General features: G+C 51.7%; 1 protein-coding gene across 1 annotated transcript in view; it reads right to left on the bottom strand.

The window, feature by feature from the left end:
• LOC144609619 (neurexin-2-like) overlaps positions 1 to 16,618 on the bottom strand; it is a 309,609-nt gene that overhangs the window by 174,022 nt on the left and 118,969 nt on the right. The window contains exon 4 of the mRNA XM_078428117.1: positions 7,888 to 7,917. Coding sequence (XP_078284243.1) covers positions 7,888 to 7,917 — 30 coding nt within the window. The remainder of the gene's footprint in view (positions 1 to 7,887; positions 7,918 to 16,618) is intronic.

Below are 16,618 nucleotides of genomic sequence, written 5' to 3'. Positions count from 1 at the left end.
GTTTAGGGTGGATGGGATGGGGTGGGGAGGGTGTTTTGGAGGGTGGAAGGGGGAGGGAGGGGGCATTTAGGGGGTGGATGGGGGGAGGGAGGGGGTGTTTAGGGGGGATGGGGTGTTTAGGGGTGGATAGGGGTGTGGATGGGATGGGGGTGGACGGAGGCGATGTTTAGTGGAGTGGGGGGGAGGGGCTGTTTAGAGAATGGATGGGGGGGAGGGAGGGGGTATTTAGGGGGTGGATGGGGGGGGAGGGAGGGAGCGGGTTTTTAGGGGTGGATGGGATGGGGTGGGGTGGGGTGTTGATGGGGGAGGGGGTGTTTAGAGATGGATGGGATGGGGTGGGGGTGTTGATGGGGGAGGGGGTGTTTAGAGGTGGATGGGATGGGGTGGGGTGTTGATGGGGGAGGGGGTGTTTAGAGGTGGATGGGATGGGGTGTTGATGGGGGAGGGGGTGTTTAGAGGTGGATGGGATGGGGTGGGGTGGGGTGGGGTGGGGTGGGGTGTTGATGGGGGAGGGGGTGTTTAGAGGTGGAAGGGATGGGGTGTTGATGGGGGAGGGGGTGTTTAGAGGTGGATGGGGTGGGGTGGGGTGTTGATGGGGGAGGGGGTGTTTAGAGGTGGATGGGGTGGGGTGGGGTGTTGATGGGGGAGGGGTTGTTTAGGGGGGTGGATGGGGGGAGGGAGGGGGTGGATGGGGGAGTGGGTTTTTCAAGGGGTGGATGAGGGAGGGGTTGTTTCAGGGGGTGGATGTGGATGTGGATGGGGATGGGGGGATTGGGCAGCTGCTTTGTCCTGGTCGGTGTTGAGTTTGTGGAGAGTTGTTGGAGCCGCACTCACCCAGGCAAGTGGAGAGTGTTCCATCACACCCCTGACTTGTGCCATGTAGACGGTGGGACGGCCTTGGGGTGTCAGGGGCAAAGTCACTCCCCCAGTCTCTGCTCTCGTGACTGGCAGGGGGAAGGGGGGGGCGGGGGTATTGGGCTGGTCACGGTGAGATTCTGGTCAATAGTGACCCCCCCCCCCCAGGAGGTTAATGGTGGAGGGGCTCAGCGATAGGCACGCCAATTCAATTATTAAACAGTGAGTACTAAACACATTAACTTCGGCACAGATAAGGGAAACCCAGATTAATTCCTTGCAAACAAACCACTGAGAATAAATGAAACCTCTTGTCACGGGGTGTGATGGATGTGTTTAATAATCCAGGAGACGGTGAGGAAAGGCACAGATGATCACAGGGGCAGCTGGAGGTGGCGGTGGGAGCAGCTGCTGAAGTAATAGAGTCATAGAGTGATACTGCGTGGAAACAGGTCCTTCGGCCAATTTGCCCACACAGGCCAACATGCCCCATCTACACTAGTCCCACCTGCCCACACTGGCCAACATGCCTCATCTACACTAGTCCCACCTGCCCACACTGGCCAACATGCCCCATCTACACTAGTCCCACCTGCCCACACTGGCCAACATGCCCCATCTACACTAGTCCCACCTGCCCACACCGGCCAACATGCCCCATCTACACTAGTCCCACCTGCCCACACCGGCCAACATGCCCCATCTACACTAGTCCCACCTGCCCACACCGGCCAACATGCCCCATCTACACTAGTCCCACCTGCCCACACCGGCCAACATGCCCCATCTACACTAGTCCCACCTGCCCACACCGGCCAACATGCCCCATCTACACTAGTCCCACCTGCCCACACCGGCCAACATGCCCCATCTACACTAGTCCCACCTGCCCACACCGGCCAACATGCCCCATCTACACTAGTCCCACCTGCCCACACCGGCCAACATGCCCCATCTACACTAGTCCCACCTGCCCACACCGACCAACATGCCCCATCTACACTAGTCCCACCTGCCCACACCGCCCAACATGCCCCATCTACACTAGTCCCACCTGCCCACACCGACCAACATGCCCCATCTACACTAGTCCCACCTGCCCACACCGGCCAACATGCCCCATCTACACTAGTCCCACCTGCCCACACCGCCCAACATGCCCCATCTACACTAGTCCCACCTGCCCACACCGGCCAACATGCCCCATCTACACTAGTCCCACCTGCCCACACCGACCAACATGCCCCATCTACACTAGTCCCACCTGCCCACACCGGCCAACATGCCCCATCTACACTAGTCCCACCTGCCCACACCGCCCAACATGCCCCATCTACACTAGTCCCACCTGCCCACACCGGCCAACATGCCCCATCTACACTAGTCCCACCTGCCCACACCGACCAACATGCCCCATCTACACTAGTCCCACCTGACCGCGTTTGGTCCATATCCCTCCAAACCTGCCCTATCCATGTACCTGTCTAACTGTTTCTTAAACGTTGTGATAGTCCCAGCCTCAACTACCTTCTCTGGCAGCTTGTTCCATACACCCACCACCCTTTGTGTGAAAAAGATTCCTATTAAATCTTTTCCCCTTCACCTTAAACCTATGTCCTCCGGTCCTCAATTCACCTACTCTGGGCAAGATCTACCCGATCTATTCCTCTCATGATCTTATACACCTCTATATGATCCCCCCCTCCAAGCTAAACTAAACTGCAGGCTGGCGAGAAAGGGCAGGGAGTTTGGTACCAGTGGAGGGGGGCAGCAGAGCCCACGGCCGATCTGTGAGAGGACGATCCCACGTGAGAGGACAGCAGATATCCGCAGTGGCAGCTTTTGTAAATCAAGGCGGTTGATCAGAGTTTACGACTGATTCAACGTGATTTATTTTCCTTTCATAAAATGGAAATTTAGAATCTGGATTACAGCAGGGTACAATCTGCAGCTCAGATGGACAATTCACTGTCCTGGTCACTCACAGTTACCAGTCGCGTCAAGCCAGTGCTCCTAATGTAAGGGACACAACATACAGGCTGGAGTCAAACAGGGGGAGTGTGTCACACACACACACAGGGAGTGTGTCACACACACACACACACACACAGGGAGTGTCACACACACACACACACACACACAGGGAGTGTCACACACACACACACAGGGAGTGTGTCACACACACACACACAGGGAGTGTGTCACACTGTCACACACACACACACAGGGAGTGTCACACACACACACACACACACACACACAGGGAGTGTCACACACAGGGCGTGTGTCACACACACACACACACACACAGGGAGTGTCACACACACACACACAGGGAATGTCACACACAGGGAGTGCCATACACACACAGGGAGTGTCACACACACACAGGGAGTGTCACACACACACACAGAGTGTCACACACACACACACACAGAGTGTCACACACACACACAGGGAGTGTCACACACACACACAGAGTGTCACACACACACACAGGGAGTGTCACACACACACACAGAGTGTCACACACACACACAGGGAGTGTCACACACACACACAGGGAGTGTCACACACACGCTCAGGGAGTGTCACACACAGAGTGTCACACACACACAGGGAGTGTCACACTGTCACACACACACAGGGAGTGTCACACACGCAGGGAGTGTCACACACGCTCAGGGAGTGTCACACACGCTCAGGGAGTGTCACACACACACACACACACACAGGGATTGTCACACACACACACACACACACACACACACACACACACACACACAGGGATTGTCACACACACAGGGAGTGTCACACACACACACACACACACACACACACACACACACACAGGGAGTGTCACACACACACACACACACACACACACACACAGGGAGTGTCACACACACAGGGAGTGTCACACTGTCACACACACAGGGAGTGTCACACACACACACAGGGAGTGTCACACACACACACAGAGTGTCACACACTCACAGGGAGTGTCACACACACACACAGAGTGTCACACACACATAGGGAGTGTCACACACACACACAGGGAGTGTCACACACACACACACACACACAGGGAGTGTCACACACACACAGGGAGTGTCACACACACACACAGGGAGTGTCACACACACACAGGGAGTGTCACATACACAGGGAGTGTCACACACACAGGGAGTGTCACACACACAGGGAGTGTCACACACACAGGGAGTGTCACACACACAGGGAGTGTCACACACACACAGGGAGTGTCACACACACAGGGAGTGTCACACACACACAGGGAGTGTCACACACACAGGGAGTGTCACACACACAGGGAGTGTCACACACACAGGGAGTGTCACACACACAGGGAGTGTCACACACACACAGGGAGTGTCACACACACAGGGAGTGTCACACACACACAGGGAGTGTCACACACACAGGGAGTGTCACACACACACAGGGAGTGTCACACACACAGGGAGTGTCACACACACACAGGGAGTGTCACACACACACAGGGAGTGTCACACACACAGGGAGTGTCACACACTCAGGGAGTGTCACACACACACACAGGGAGTGTCACACACACAGGGAGTGTCACACACACACACACACAGGGAGTGTCACACACACACACAGGGAGTGTCACACACACACACACACAGGGAGTGTCACACACACAGAGAGTGTCACACACACACACAGGGAGTGTCACACACACACAGGGAGTGTCACACACACACACAGGGAGTGCCATACACACACAGGGAGTGTCACACACACGCAGGGAGTGTCACACACACACACACACAGGGAGTGTCACACACACACAGGGAGTGTCACACACACACACACACACACACACACAGGGAGTGTCACACACACATAGGGAGTGTCACACACACACACAGGGAGTGTCACACACACAGGGAGTGTCACACACACAGGGAGTGTCACACACACACAGGGAGTGTCACACACACACACAGGGAGTGTCACACACACATAGGGAGTGTCACACACACACACAGAGTGTCACACACACACACAGGGAGTGTCACACACAGACTGTCACACACACACAGGGAGTGTCACACACACAGGGATTGTCACACACACACAGGGAGTGTCACACAGAGAGTGTCATGCTTTTGGAGGTAATGTACAGAGGGAGTTGTTACACTGGGGGAGTGTGCAGAGTGGGTGCCACAGCGTTGGAGGGAGTGGATGGAGGGAGCAACTAGGGCCTGTCACACCGTGACCTGTCAGGCAGTGATTCTCACACACTTGCACTCTCACACACACACTCACACGAACACACTCTCACACACACACACACACAGAAATATACAGAGAAACGCACACATATGGTTGAGGAGTGAGTGAGGTACAGGACAAATTGGAGGAACAGCACCTCATATTTCGCTTGGGCAGCTTACACCCCAGCGGTATGAACACTGACTTCTCTAACTTCAAGTAGCCCTTGCATCCCCTCTCACTCCATCCCACCCCCACCCTAGTTCTCCAACCAGTCTGACTGTCATCCTGATTAAATTTGATCTTTGTGCGCTTCGTTGTCACCTTCCCCTTGCAAACAATGATCCATTCGACATTTTCCGTGATCTACGTCCACTTTGATGTCTCGTTTTCACACCTCACCCTTCCATATCCCCGTGCCTCCCTCTCCCCTGGCTCACTGAAGAAGGGTCTCGACCCAAAACGTCACCCATTCCTTCTCTGCAGAGACGCTGCCTGACCCGCTGAGTTACCCCAACACTCTGTGAAACGTCACCCATTCCTGCTCTCCAGTGATGCTGCTTGTCCCGCTGAGTTACTCCAGCATTCTGTGTCTATCTTGAAGATCCGCCATGACCTTGAAGAATAGCAGGGTTCGAGGGGCTGAATGGCTTCCTCCTGCATCGTTGCCCCGTGGCTACATTGGTGGTGAGCAAGTGCCGTGTATAGTCAGTGCATCAATAACTGTGACAACAAACACCAGAGCCAACCACATCCAACCCCATATGATCCAACCACCATTCCCATTGTTGGGATGTTCCCAAAACCTGTTTCCCAACTGTGTGCCGAAGGCTCGGCAGTCGGTGTAACCGGGAGGGAGCTGGAGAAGTCGGGAGCGAGGGACAAGCGGTAGAAGGGTGAACCGGGGTAATGCCTCCAGCACCTTCAATGTCGGCTGCAGGAGGCACCCCCAGGACACAATCATGTATTGTCTTTCTGATGACTGGTTAGCACGCAACAAAAGCTTTTCACTGGACCGCGGCAAACGCGACAATAAACTAAACTGAACAAAGATGGCCGGGCGAGGAGAGGTGAGGAGAGGGATGGGGTGGAGAGGAGAGGAGAGGAGAGGAGAGGGGAGGGGAGGGGTGGAGAGGAGAGGAGAGGAGAGGAGAGGAGAGGGGAGGGGAGGGGTGGGGTGGAGAGGAGAGGAGAGGAGAGGAGAGGAGAGGAGAGGAGAGGAGAGGAGAGGGGAGGGGAGGGGAGGGGAGGGGAGGGGAGGGGAGGGGAGGGGGGAGAAGGAAGAGGGGAGGGGAGAGAGGCAAGGGGAGGAGTGGAGAGGAGAGGGGAGGGGAGGGGTGGAGAGGAGAGGAGAGGAGAGGAGAGGAGAGGAGAGGAGAGGGGAGGGGAGGGGAGGGGAGGGGAGGGGAGGGGAGGGGAGGGGAGGGGAGGGGAGGGGAGGGGAGGGGAGGGGAGGGGGGGGGAGAAGGAAGAGGGGAGGGGAGAGAGGCAAGGGGAGGAGTGGGGAGGAGAGGAGAGGAGGAGAGGGATGGGGAGGGGAGAGCGGAGGGGAGAGGAGAGGAGAGGAGGGAGATGAGATGAGATGAGATGAGATAAGATGAGATGAGATGAGATGAGATGAGAGGAGAGGAGGGAGATGAGATGAGATGAGATTAGGTGAGATGAGATGAGATGAGATGAGAGGAGGGGAGGAAAGGAGAGGGGAGGAGAGGAGAGGAGGAGGAGTGGAGAGGAGAGGGGAGAGGGGAGAGGAGGGAGGAGGAGTGGAGAGGAGAGGAGAGGAGAGGAAGAGATGAGATGAGATGAGATGAGATGAGAGGAGAGGAGAGGAGGGGGAGAGGAGAGGGGAGGAGAGGAGGAGAGGAGGGGGAGAGGAGAGGGGAGGAGAGGAGGAGAGGGGAGGAGAGGAGAGGAGAGGAGAGGAGAGGAGAGGAGAGGAGAGGAGAGGAGAGGAGAGGAGAGGAGAGGAGAGGAGAGGAGAGGAGAGGAGAGGAGAGGAGAGGAGAGGAGAGGAGAGGAGAGGAGAGGAGAGGAGAGGAGAGGAGAGGAGAGGAGAGGAGAGGAGAGGAGAGGAGAGGAGAGGAGAGGAGAGGAGAGGAGAGGAGAGGAGGGGAGGGACGTCGGTTTGTGGGAACTGCTCCAGTACATCGAGCGCCCGGGCCAACCGAACTTTGAATAACGTTGCCAATGATGGCGGCACCCGCATGTCCAATAAATGCTGAAAGAATTTCACTGAGCAGTTGCATCTGTGGCAAATAAAGCAGCTTCGAAGCACTGAACTCCAGGGCTCCCACATCAGTAGCATTGCCCTCTGGACCATTTCCCTGATCCAAGGCAAAACCAAGCCAAGCGACAACTCTTTTAGTCCGCAGTCAAAGGAAGGGTGTTGTTGTACATGGGGGAAACTCATATTCTTCAACATATTTAATAAGAAACATATCCAAAACACACACCTACTCCGTTCCGCAGTGCAGCTCCCAAAGCGAAAATTCACAGCAAATCCCCTGAAATTATCCATGCATCGTGGACCGTCGTGAAAGAAATGTAAAATAAGAAGCCAGTACAGAGTCAAGACAGACAGACTCACTCAATGAGAAGTGGTTGCAGTGTTCTCTCAGGTAGGTCATAAGCCATCTACAACACTAGACTTCTGAGAAGGTGCGAGCTAGGGATGGGAAGCTATCTAAGATGACATGGTTCAACGACAATGGGACAGAACGAAAGGAGATGCGAGTAAAATAAAGAAATAATAAAGGCCATTACCTTGGCTGCTTAGCGTCAGGTGAGCTGGACCTTGAAAAGGAAGAAAATTAAGAACACAATGAAGAAAAGATCAAAATCGTATGGAAAGAATGAGTTGTTTTTGTCACAAGCACAGGTTCAATTTGTGACAGGCATCTGCATTCGAGAGAGATGCCAAAAAAGAAGTCAAAATAAAACAATCAGAATACAAAAAGCATTTGTGCAATCACATATTGCTGAATAATGCTTTTTAAAAGTCAATGGAATAAAAAAACACAGAAAACGCTAAAGTTATTTCCCATCTCAACGCGAAGGCTTGCCAAATGTAACACGTACCTAGCAGGGGATGGAGGTGGAGGTGTGGGAAGGTCACTGTACCCCAGAGCTTATGTGCTTTCACACGGGTGAGTGTCAGATACACAGGGAGTTAGACACAAAAAGCTGGAGTAACTCAGCGGGTCAGGCAGCGTCTGTGGAGAACATGGATAGGTGACATTTCACAGAGTGCTGGAGTAACTCAGCGGGTCAGGCAGCATTTCTGGAGAACATGGATAGCTGAGGTTTCACAGAGTGCTGGAGTAACTCAGTGGGTCAGGCAGCATCTGTGGAGAACATGGATAGGTGACGTTTCACAGAGTGCTGGAGTAACTCAGTGGGTCAGGCAGCATTTCTGGAGAACATGGATAGCTGAGGTTTCACAGAGTGCTGGAGTAACTCAGTGGGTCAGGCAGCATCTGTGGAGAACATGGATAGGTGACGTTTCACAGAGTGCTGGAGTAACTCAGTGGGTCAGGCAGCATCTCTGGAGAACATGGATAGGTGACGTTTTATAGAGTGCTGGAGTAACTCAGCGGGATAGGTAGCATCTCTGGAGAACATGGATAGGTGACGTTTTATAGAGTGCTGGAGTAACTTAGCGGGTCAGGCAGCATCTCTGGAGAGAAGGTATAGGTGATGTTTCGGGTCGAGTCCCTTCTTCAGGGCCCTTGGGTCTCGACCCGAAACGTCACCTATTCCTTTTCTCCAGAGATGCCGTCTGACCTGCTGAGTTACTCCTGCTTTTTGTGTCTACCTTGGGTGTAAACCAGCATCTGCAGTTCCTCCCTACACACAGAGGGAGGGAGGTACCTTGGGAGGCATGTCCTCTCTGGTTCTCCTCAATAAGCAATGAGCCATTGTTATCGAGGAGGATGCAGGGGGGGAATAAAAACTCCTTCTGCCACACCACCCTCCCCACCTCCCTCTCTCAAAGTGGGGCTGATTTAAAAACAATGAAGGCCTCTCAAAAGTGACGCACATTTGATGCACTATTACCTCAGGCACAGGATTGGAATTAAGCCCTCAACAATTGGAGAAAACTGATTGTAATGGTTCTTGAGTAACCTGTATCAGACAGGAACAGACAATGGCATCTCAGGCCAATTTTCATTCTGCAAACATCCTTGTGGATAAGTGGGCACAGAGACAATTTGAACAGATAATGAAGGCTCCACTCTCGTTCATTTTCATTCCCCACCACTTCATCGAGGTGAGGATACTTGATCAATCCTGCATTTTTGAAATAACAGACCAGAGAACCCAATCGGGAAATGTCTTTAACAAGCTCCCACTCTCAAAACAAAGGATGCAAAACGTGAACAAGGTTAACTATCGTCTGCCGGGTGACTGGCTGCTGGGTCAATTTGGACTCAACTACATCGTTGGCCCTGGAGTCACATCGAGGACTGACCTCAGAAAAAGAGAATTGCCCCTGTCACACCAGCTTCTCGTTCTCACCTAGCAAACAGCTAACAATGGCCTGTTTCCTTTATCATCGTCACTTTTTTGCATGTCTTTCATTCATGTGATCTATACATCATCTTCTGTATCTCGTTTCCCTTTCCCCCCACTAGTCTGAAGAAGGGTCTCCACCCGAAACTTCACCCATTCCCTCGCTCCAAAGATGTTGCCAGTCCCGCTGAGTTATTCCAGCATTTCGTGTCTATAATCATATCATATCATATATATACAGCCGGAAACAGGCCTTTTCGGCCCACCAAGTCCGTGCCGCCCAACGATCCCCGTACATTAACACTATCTTCGGTTTAAACGAACATCTGCTGTTCCTTTCTACACAAAAAGACAGCTGCCTTCCCTGAAGAGCATTAGTGTTTTTATGGTTCTGCACTGACCAATGTAGCTGTGCAAGTGTCGGAAACAAGCCCACCGAGTCTGCATCGACCGACCGACCGACCAGCGATCCCCGCGCATTAACACTATCCTAGACTCAGGACAATTGTTACATTTATACCGAAGCCAAATCACCTACAAACCCGCACGTCTTTGGAGTGTGGGAGGAAACCAAAGTTCTCGGAGAAAACCCACGCAGATCACAGGGACAGAACGTACAAACACCGTACTGACAGCACCCACAGTCAGGATAGAACCCGGCTCTCTGGTGCTGTAAGGCAACTCCACCCACTGTGCCACCGTGCTTTATTTAATTAACTGAGTTTAATTCCCTGGCTCCATAGTGGGATTTGAGCTTATGGGATTTCAATGGTCCAGTAACTTAACGACCAGGTTAGGTTAGGTGTAGGTTTGTTAGAGGCTCAGTATCTGCACTGTACTGTACATATGTCTGGATTAGAATGGACAAAGTAGAATAGAGCAATTTAGCACGTCAGTGGGGCCAAACGCGAAGATGGGCTTTGTCCTCACTTGGGTAGGAAATGAGTGAGCTATAGTCCACCCAATCAGCACCCCCCTCCCCCCCATCCACCCCCTAAATACCCCCTAACTCTACCACCAGCCCACAGTGGCTGCAGTGTACAACGTCTACACAATGCACCGCAGTTACTCACCCATCCACCCCCTGCATACCCCCTCCCTCCCTCCCTCCCTCCACCACCGGCCCACAGTGGCTGCAGTGTACACCGTCTACACAATGCACCACAGTTACTCACCCATCCACCCCCTAAATACCCCCTCCCTCCACCACCGGCCCACAGTGTCTGCAGTGTACACCGTCTACACAATGCACCGCAGTTACTCGCCCAGGCCACTCACAGGGGGACACAGTGGTAGAGTTGCTGCCTCACAGCGCCAGAGACCTGGGTTCAATCCTGCCTACGGGTGCTGTCTGCGCGGAGTTTGTGCATTCTCACTGTGACCGGGTGGGTTTTCTCCGGGTGCTCCGGTTTCCTCCCACATGGCTTTAGTGAGTTGTAAAATTGTATTGTGTGTATGTGTGTGTGTGTGTATTTCATTCCTGTCATGGAGAAGGTATAGGAGCCTGAAAACTAACCTACAAATTCAGGAACAGCTCCTCCCAATAACCATCAGGCTATTATCATATCATCATATCATATATATACAGCCGGAAACAGGCCTTTTCGGCCCTCCAAGTCCGTGCCGCCCAGCGATCCCCGTACATTAACACTATCCTACACCCACTAGGGACAATTTTTACATTTTACCCAGCCAATTAACCTACATACCTGTACGTCTTTGGAGTACACGCTACAACTTCCAAATAGCTCTGTTTTAGGCCATATGACAATAAAACACTCTTGAGTTTGCCCCCATTGTAGACCAATGATGTAAAAAAATGGGAGATGTTGGCCCTGGATGGCAGAATAAGTTGCAAGGACTTGGACAAGTAGAGGTGGGATGGTATTGATGTCTCTGCTCTGCTGGGGCAAGCATGGACCCAACAAGCTGGATGGTCTCCTTCTCCATTTGATAAGTACAGGCGTCTCCAAATGTTTTTTCAGTTTAGTTCAATTATAGGAAGGATGTCGACAAAATGGAGAGGGTACAGAGGAGATTTACTAGAATGTTGCCTGGGTTTCAGCACTTAGGCTACAGAGAGAGGTTGAACAGGTTGGGTCTTTATTCTTTGGAGCGTAGAAGGTTGAGGGGGGACTTGATAGAGGTTTTTTAAATTTTGAGAGGGACGGACAGAGTTGACGTGGGTAGGCTTTTCCCTTTGAGAGTGGGGAAGATTCCAACAAGGGGACATAGCTTCAGAATTGAGGGACAAAGGTTTAGGGGTAACATGAGGGGGAACTTCTTTACTCAGAGGGTGGTGGCTGTATGGAATGGGCTTCCAGAGGAAGTGGTGGAGGCTGGCTCGATTTTATTATTTAAGAGTAAATTGGATAGGTATATGGATAGGAGGGGATTGGAGGGTTATGGTCTGAGTGCAGGTAGATGAGACTAGGTCAGGGAGAATGGTCGGCGTGGACTGGTAGGGCCGGACAGGCCTGTTTCCATGCTGTAGTTGTTATATGTTGTTATATATGTTATTGTCATGTGTACCGAGGTGCAGTAAAAAAACTTTTGTTATCCAGTCAGCGGAAAGACAATCCATGATTACAATCAAGCCATTCACAGCGGACAGATACAGGATTAGAGAATGACGTTTAGTGCAAGGTAAAGCCAGCAAAGTCCGATCAAGGATAGTCTGAGGATCACCAATGAGGTAGATAGTAGTTCAGGACCGCTCTCTGGTTGTGGTGGGATGGTTCAGTTGCCTGGTAACAGCTGGGAAGGAACTGTCCCTGAATCTGGAGATGTGTGTTTTCACACATCCATACTTTTGCAGAGCAGTCCTGGCCTACCATGTTCCAGAAACTGTCCCGGACATGCTACGGAAAGGTAGACGAGGTGAGCAAATTCATAGAAATGAAGACGCAAGGAGCTGCAGATGCTGGAACTTTGTGCAAAACACAAGGTTCTGGAGCGACTCAGTAGGTCAGGCTGTAGCTGTGGATGGAAATCACAGTCTGAAGAAGGGTCTCGACCCAAAATGTCACCCATTCCTTCTCTCCTGAGATGCTGCCTGACCCGCTGAGTTACTCCAGCATTTTGTGTCTACCTTCGATTTAAACCAGCATCTGCAGTTTTCTTTCCTACAGTAAATGTGGATGGAATAGACAGTAGGTCAGGCAGTAGCTGTGGAAGGAAGGAACAGGTGACTTTTCGGGTAGACACAAAATGCTGGAGTAACTCAGCGGGACAGGCAGCATCTCCGGATAGAAGGAATGGGTGACGTTTCGGGTCGACACCTTTCTTTAGGCTGGTTCATTTCTTCAGACTAATTCATGGAAATGGCCGTCAGAACTAAATTAGTCGATAGGGAGAAGATAGTGGGCATTGTATACACTGATATCTTCCTCTGAGACTTGACGGAAGAATTAAAAGATTATACAATCAAAATTGAAGTTGTGTTGGAGTGGATTTACTAATTGGATAGTAGAATACACAGGTGAAAAATCAATTGTGGTAATTCTAAATGGGCAGCAGAGATCAACAAAGTCGAAGAAATGATGAATGATCAGATCAAAGGATGTTTTAAGTGGATGTGAATAATTCCTTGGGAAGGTTGGGAGCATCTGAGAGCAGAGGCAGAGAAACAAAGGAACAGCCTTGGCAATTAAGGGTGTGAAGTGGGTTCAAAGCGATTGCGAGTAAAAATAGCAAGTACGGTTAGATAGTGAGATGTTGCATCAACAGGTGTTGTGATCTAGGTAATTGGGAAGGAGATACGTTATCCAATTGAGTTCCGTGGCCAGCTTCATATCCTCCCCGACACTCTCTCTTTTGTTCGAGCACATATTCTCTGCACACATCTCCCCCACTGCGCTGAAATTAACACTTCATCACATCACTGCCTCTCATCACCGTAGCCTGTAAGAAGGCACAACAAAGACTGTTCTACTTAAGAACACTGAAGAAGTCTGGTCTACCCCAACAGCTGCTGACGACCTTCTACCGCTGCACCATAGAGAGCATCCTAACGCATGGCATCTCTGTGTGGTACCTCAGCTGCACGGAGGCAGAAAGGAAAGCTCTACAGCGGGTAGTCCATAGAGCTCAGAGGGCCATCGGAACACAGCTACCAGACTTGGAGGGCATCTACAACACACGATGCCTCAGAAAAGCCACCAGCATCCACAAAGACTCTTCACACCCCTGCAACAGTCTGTTCGAACTCCTACCATCGGGCAGACGATACAAGGCCTTCTACGCCCGCACCTCCAGACTCAGGAACAGCTTCATCCCCAGTGCCATAGCTGCTATGAACCGGTCCTGCTGAGCCGGATGGCCACAACGCATAGATCAACTTGCACTTTACCCTGACTAAAAACTGTCACAATTGTTTCGTTTCGTTGGGTTGCTGTTAATTACTTAAATTATTGCATCGTATGGGAGGCGCATTCCCAATCTCGTTGTACCCCTGGGTACAATGACAATAAAGATGTATTGTATTGTATTCTATTGTATTGTATCAAACACAAATGGCACCTTGTCTCCCTCCTGTCTCCACACACAGGGCAGTTTCTCGCCCATGTCAAATCATCTTGTCTTCATTTTGCAAAACATGGGAGTTGTGGGTAATTATCCCCCCCCCTCCCCTCCCTCCCTGCCCCTGGAGAAGGTGGGGGTTAGGAGCGGTCTCCGTGAGCCGCTGCGGTCCGTGTGGGGTAGGGGCTCCCACGTTGCTGGTGTGGAGGGAGTTCCGGGATGTGGACCCAGTGCCGGTGAAGGAACAATAGACAATAGACAATAGACAATAGGTGCAGGAGGAGGCCATTCAGCCCTTCGAGCCTGTACGCACCGCCATTCAATGCGATCATGGCTGATCACTCTCAATCAGTACCCCGTTCCTGCCTTCTCCCCATACCCCCTCACTCCGCTATCCTTAAGAGCTCTATCCAGCTCTCTCTTGAAAGCATCCAACAAACTGGCCTCCACTGCCTTCTGAGGCAGAGAATTCCACACCTTCACCACTCTCTGACTGAAAAAGTTCTTCCTCATCTCCGTTCTAAATGGCCTACCCCTTATTCTTAAACTGTGGCCCCTTGTTCTGGACTCCCCCAACATTGGGAACATGTTTCCTGCCTCTAATGTGTCCAATCCCCTAATTATCTTATATGTTTCAATAAGATCCCCCCTCATCCTTCTAAATTCCAGTGTATACAAGCCCAATCGCTCCAGCCTTTCAACATACGACAGTCCCGCCATTCCGGGAATTAACCTAGTGAACCTACGCTGCACGCCCTCCATAGCAAGAATATCCTTCCTCAAATTTGGAGACCAAAACTGCACACAGTACTCCAGGTGCGGTCTCACCAGGGCCCGGTACAACTGTAGAAGGACCTCTTTGCTCCTATACTCAACTCCTCTTGTTATGAAGGCCAACATTCCATTGGCTTTCTTCACTGCCTGCTGTACCTGCATGCTTCCTTTAATTGACTGATGCACTAGGACACCCAGATCTCGTTGAACTCCCGACAGCCAGATCTCGTTGAACGGTGACAGATTTCCCAGTGGGGACGGTGCGTGACTGGGAGGGGAAGCTGTGGGTGGTGGTGTTGCCCTGCTCCTGCTGCCCTTGTCCTTGGTGGGAGAGGTGGTGGGTTTGGGAGGTGCTGTCGGAGTAGCCTGGGCAAGGAACTGCAGTGCATTGTGTAGACGGTGCACACTGCAGCCACTGTGGGCCGGTGAGAGTCAGGGGGGCTGACTGCCCCAACTATATGGCTGGTCCAATCAACTTATTCTTCAATGGTGACCTCAGGCTGGTGGGGTTTCAGCGATGGGAATGCTCAAGGTAGGTTGTTGGACTCATAGCTTAGTGACACAGTGTTATTTCCACTTATCCGTCCATGCCTGAATATTGCTGAGGTCTTGCTGCTTGCATGAGTGGGCACTTTGAATACCTTGATTGACACAAAATGCTGGAGTAACTGGGTGACGTTTCGGTTCGAGACCCTTTGTTGTGATGTTTCCCAGCTCACAATCCCTGCAAATGCCTCTTCCCTCGTTTCCTTCCAACTCTGCTCGAGTGTGACCAGTGACTGATGTATTTTCTACATTATAGCAACAATGACTCTGCACTGAGGAATGTTCCCGTCTGTAAAGAAACGTGATAGACCCCGTCGTAGAAAGCATTTTAATCGAGAAGCTTCGCAGCCCAGTTTGGGAACAGCTCCATCCAAGACCGCAAGAAATTGCACAGAGTAGTGGACGTAGCCCAAACCATCACACAAACCAACCTCCCTTCCATTGCCTACGCCTTCACCTCACGCTGCCTCGGCAAGGCCAGCAGCCCAGACCATCACACAAACCAACCTCCCTTCCATCGACTCCATCTACACCTCACGTTGCCTCGGCAAGGCCAGCAGCCCAGACCGTCACACAAACAACCTCCCTTCCATCGCCTACACCTACACCTACACAAGCTGCCTCGGCAAGGCCAGCAGCATCATCAAGGGCCAGTCTCACCCCGGTCACTCCCTCTTCTCCCCTCTCCCATTGAGCAAGAGGTACAGAAGTGTGAAAACGCACACCTCCAGATTCAGGGGCAGTTTCTTCCCAGCTGTCTCACTAACTAAGGAGCAGTCCTGACCTCCTATCTACCTCATTGGAGATCTTTGAACTATCTTTAATCAGACTTTATCTTGCACTAAATATTACCCTTTACCTGGTATCTGTTTACTGTGGATGGTTGATTGTAATCATGTATAGTCTTTACTTTGACTGGATAGCACGCAACAAAGATCTTTTCACTGTACCTCAGTACAGGTGACAATAATAAACTAACCTAAAAACACGCCAGCTCTCCTTCCCACAGTGTTGGGGTCGCGGATGCAGATTAATTGGGATTTCAAAGCACTTGAGAACGATAGAGGTTTTGGTTGGTGCCTGTTTATTATTGCCACATGCAAGGAGACACCATGAAAAACTTTGTTTTGCATGAAATGAT

This window comes from Rhinoraja longicauda, chromosome 34 (genome assembly GCF_053455715.1).
Source record: "Rhinoraja longicauda isolate Sanriku21f chromosome 34, sRhiLon1.1, whole genome shotgun sequence".
Lineage (NCBI taxonomy): Eukaryota > Metazoa > Chordata > Chondrichthyes > Rajiformes > Arhynchobatidae > Rhinoraja > Rhinoraja longicauda.
This window is presented reverse-complemented; position numbering and strand designations above follow the sequence as displayed.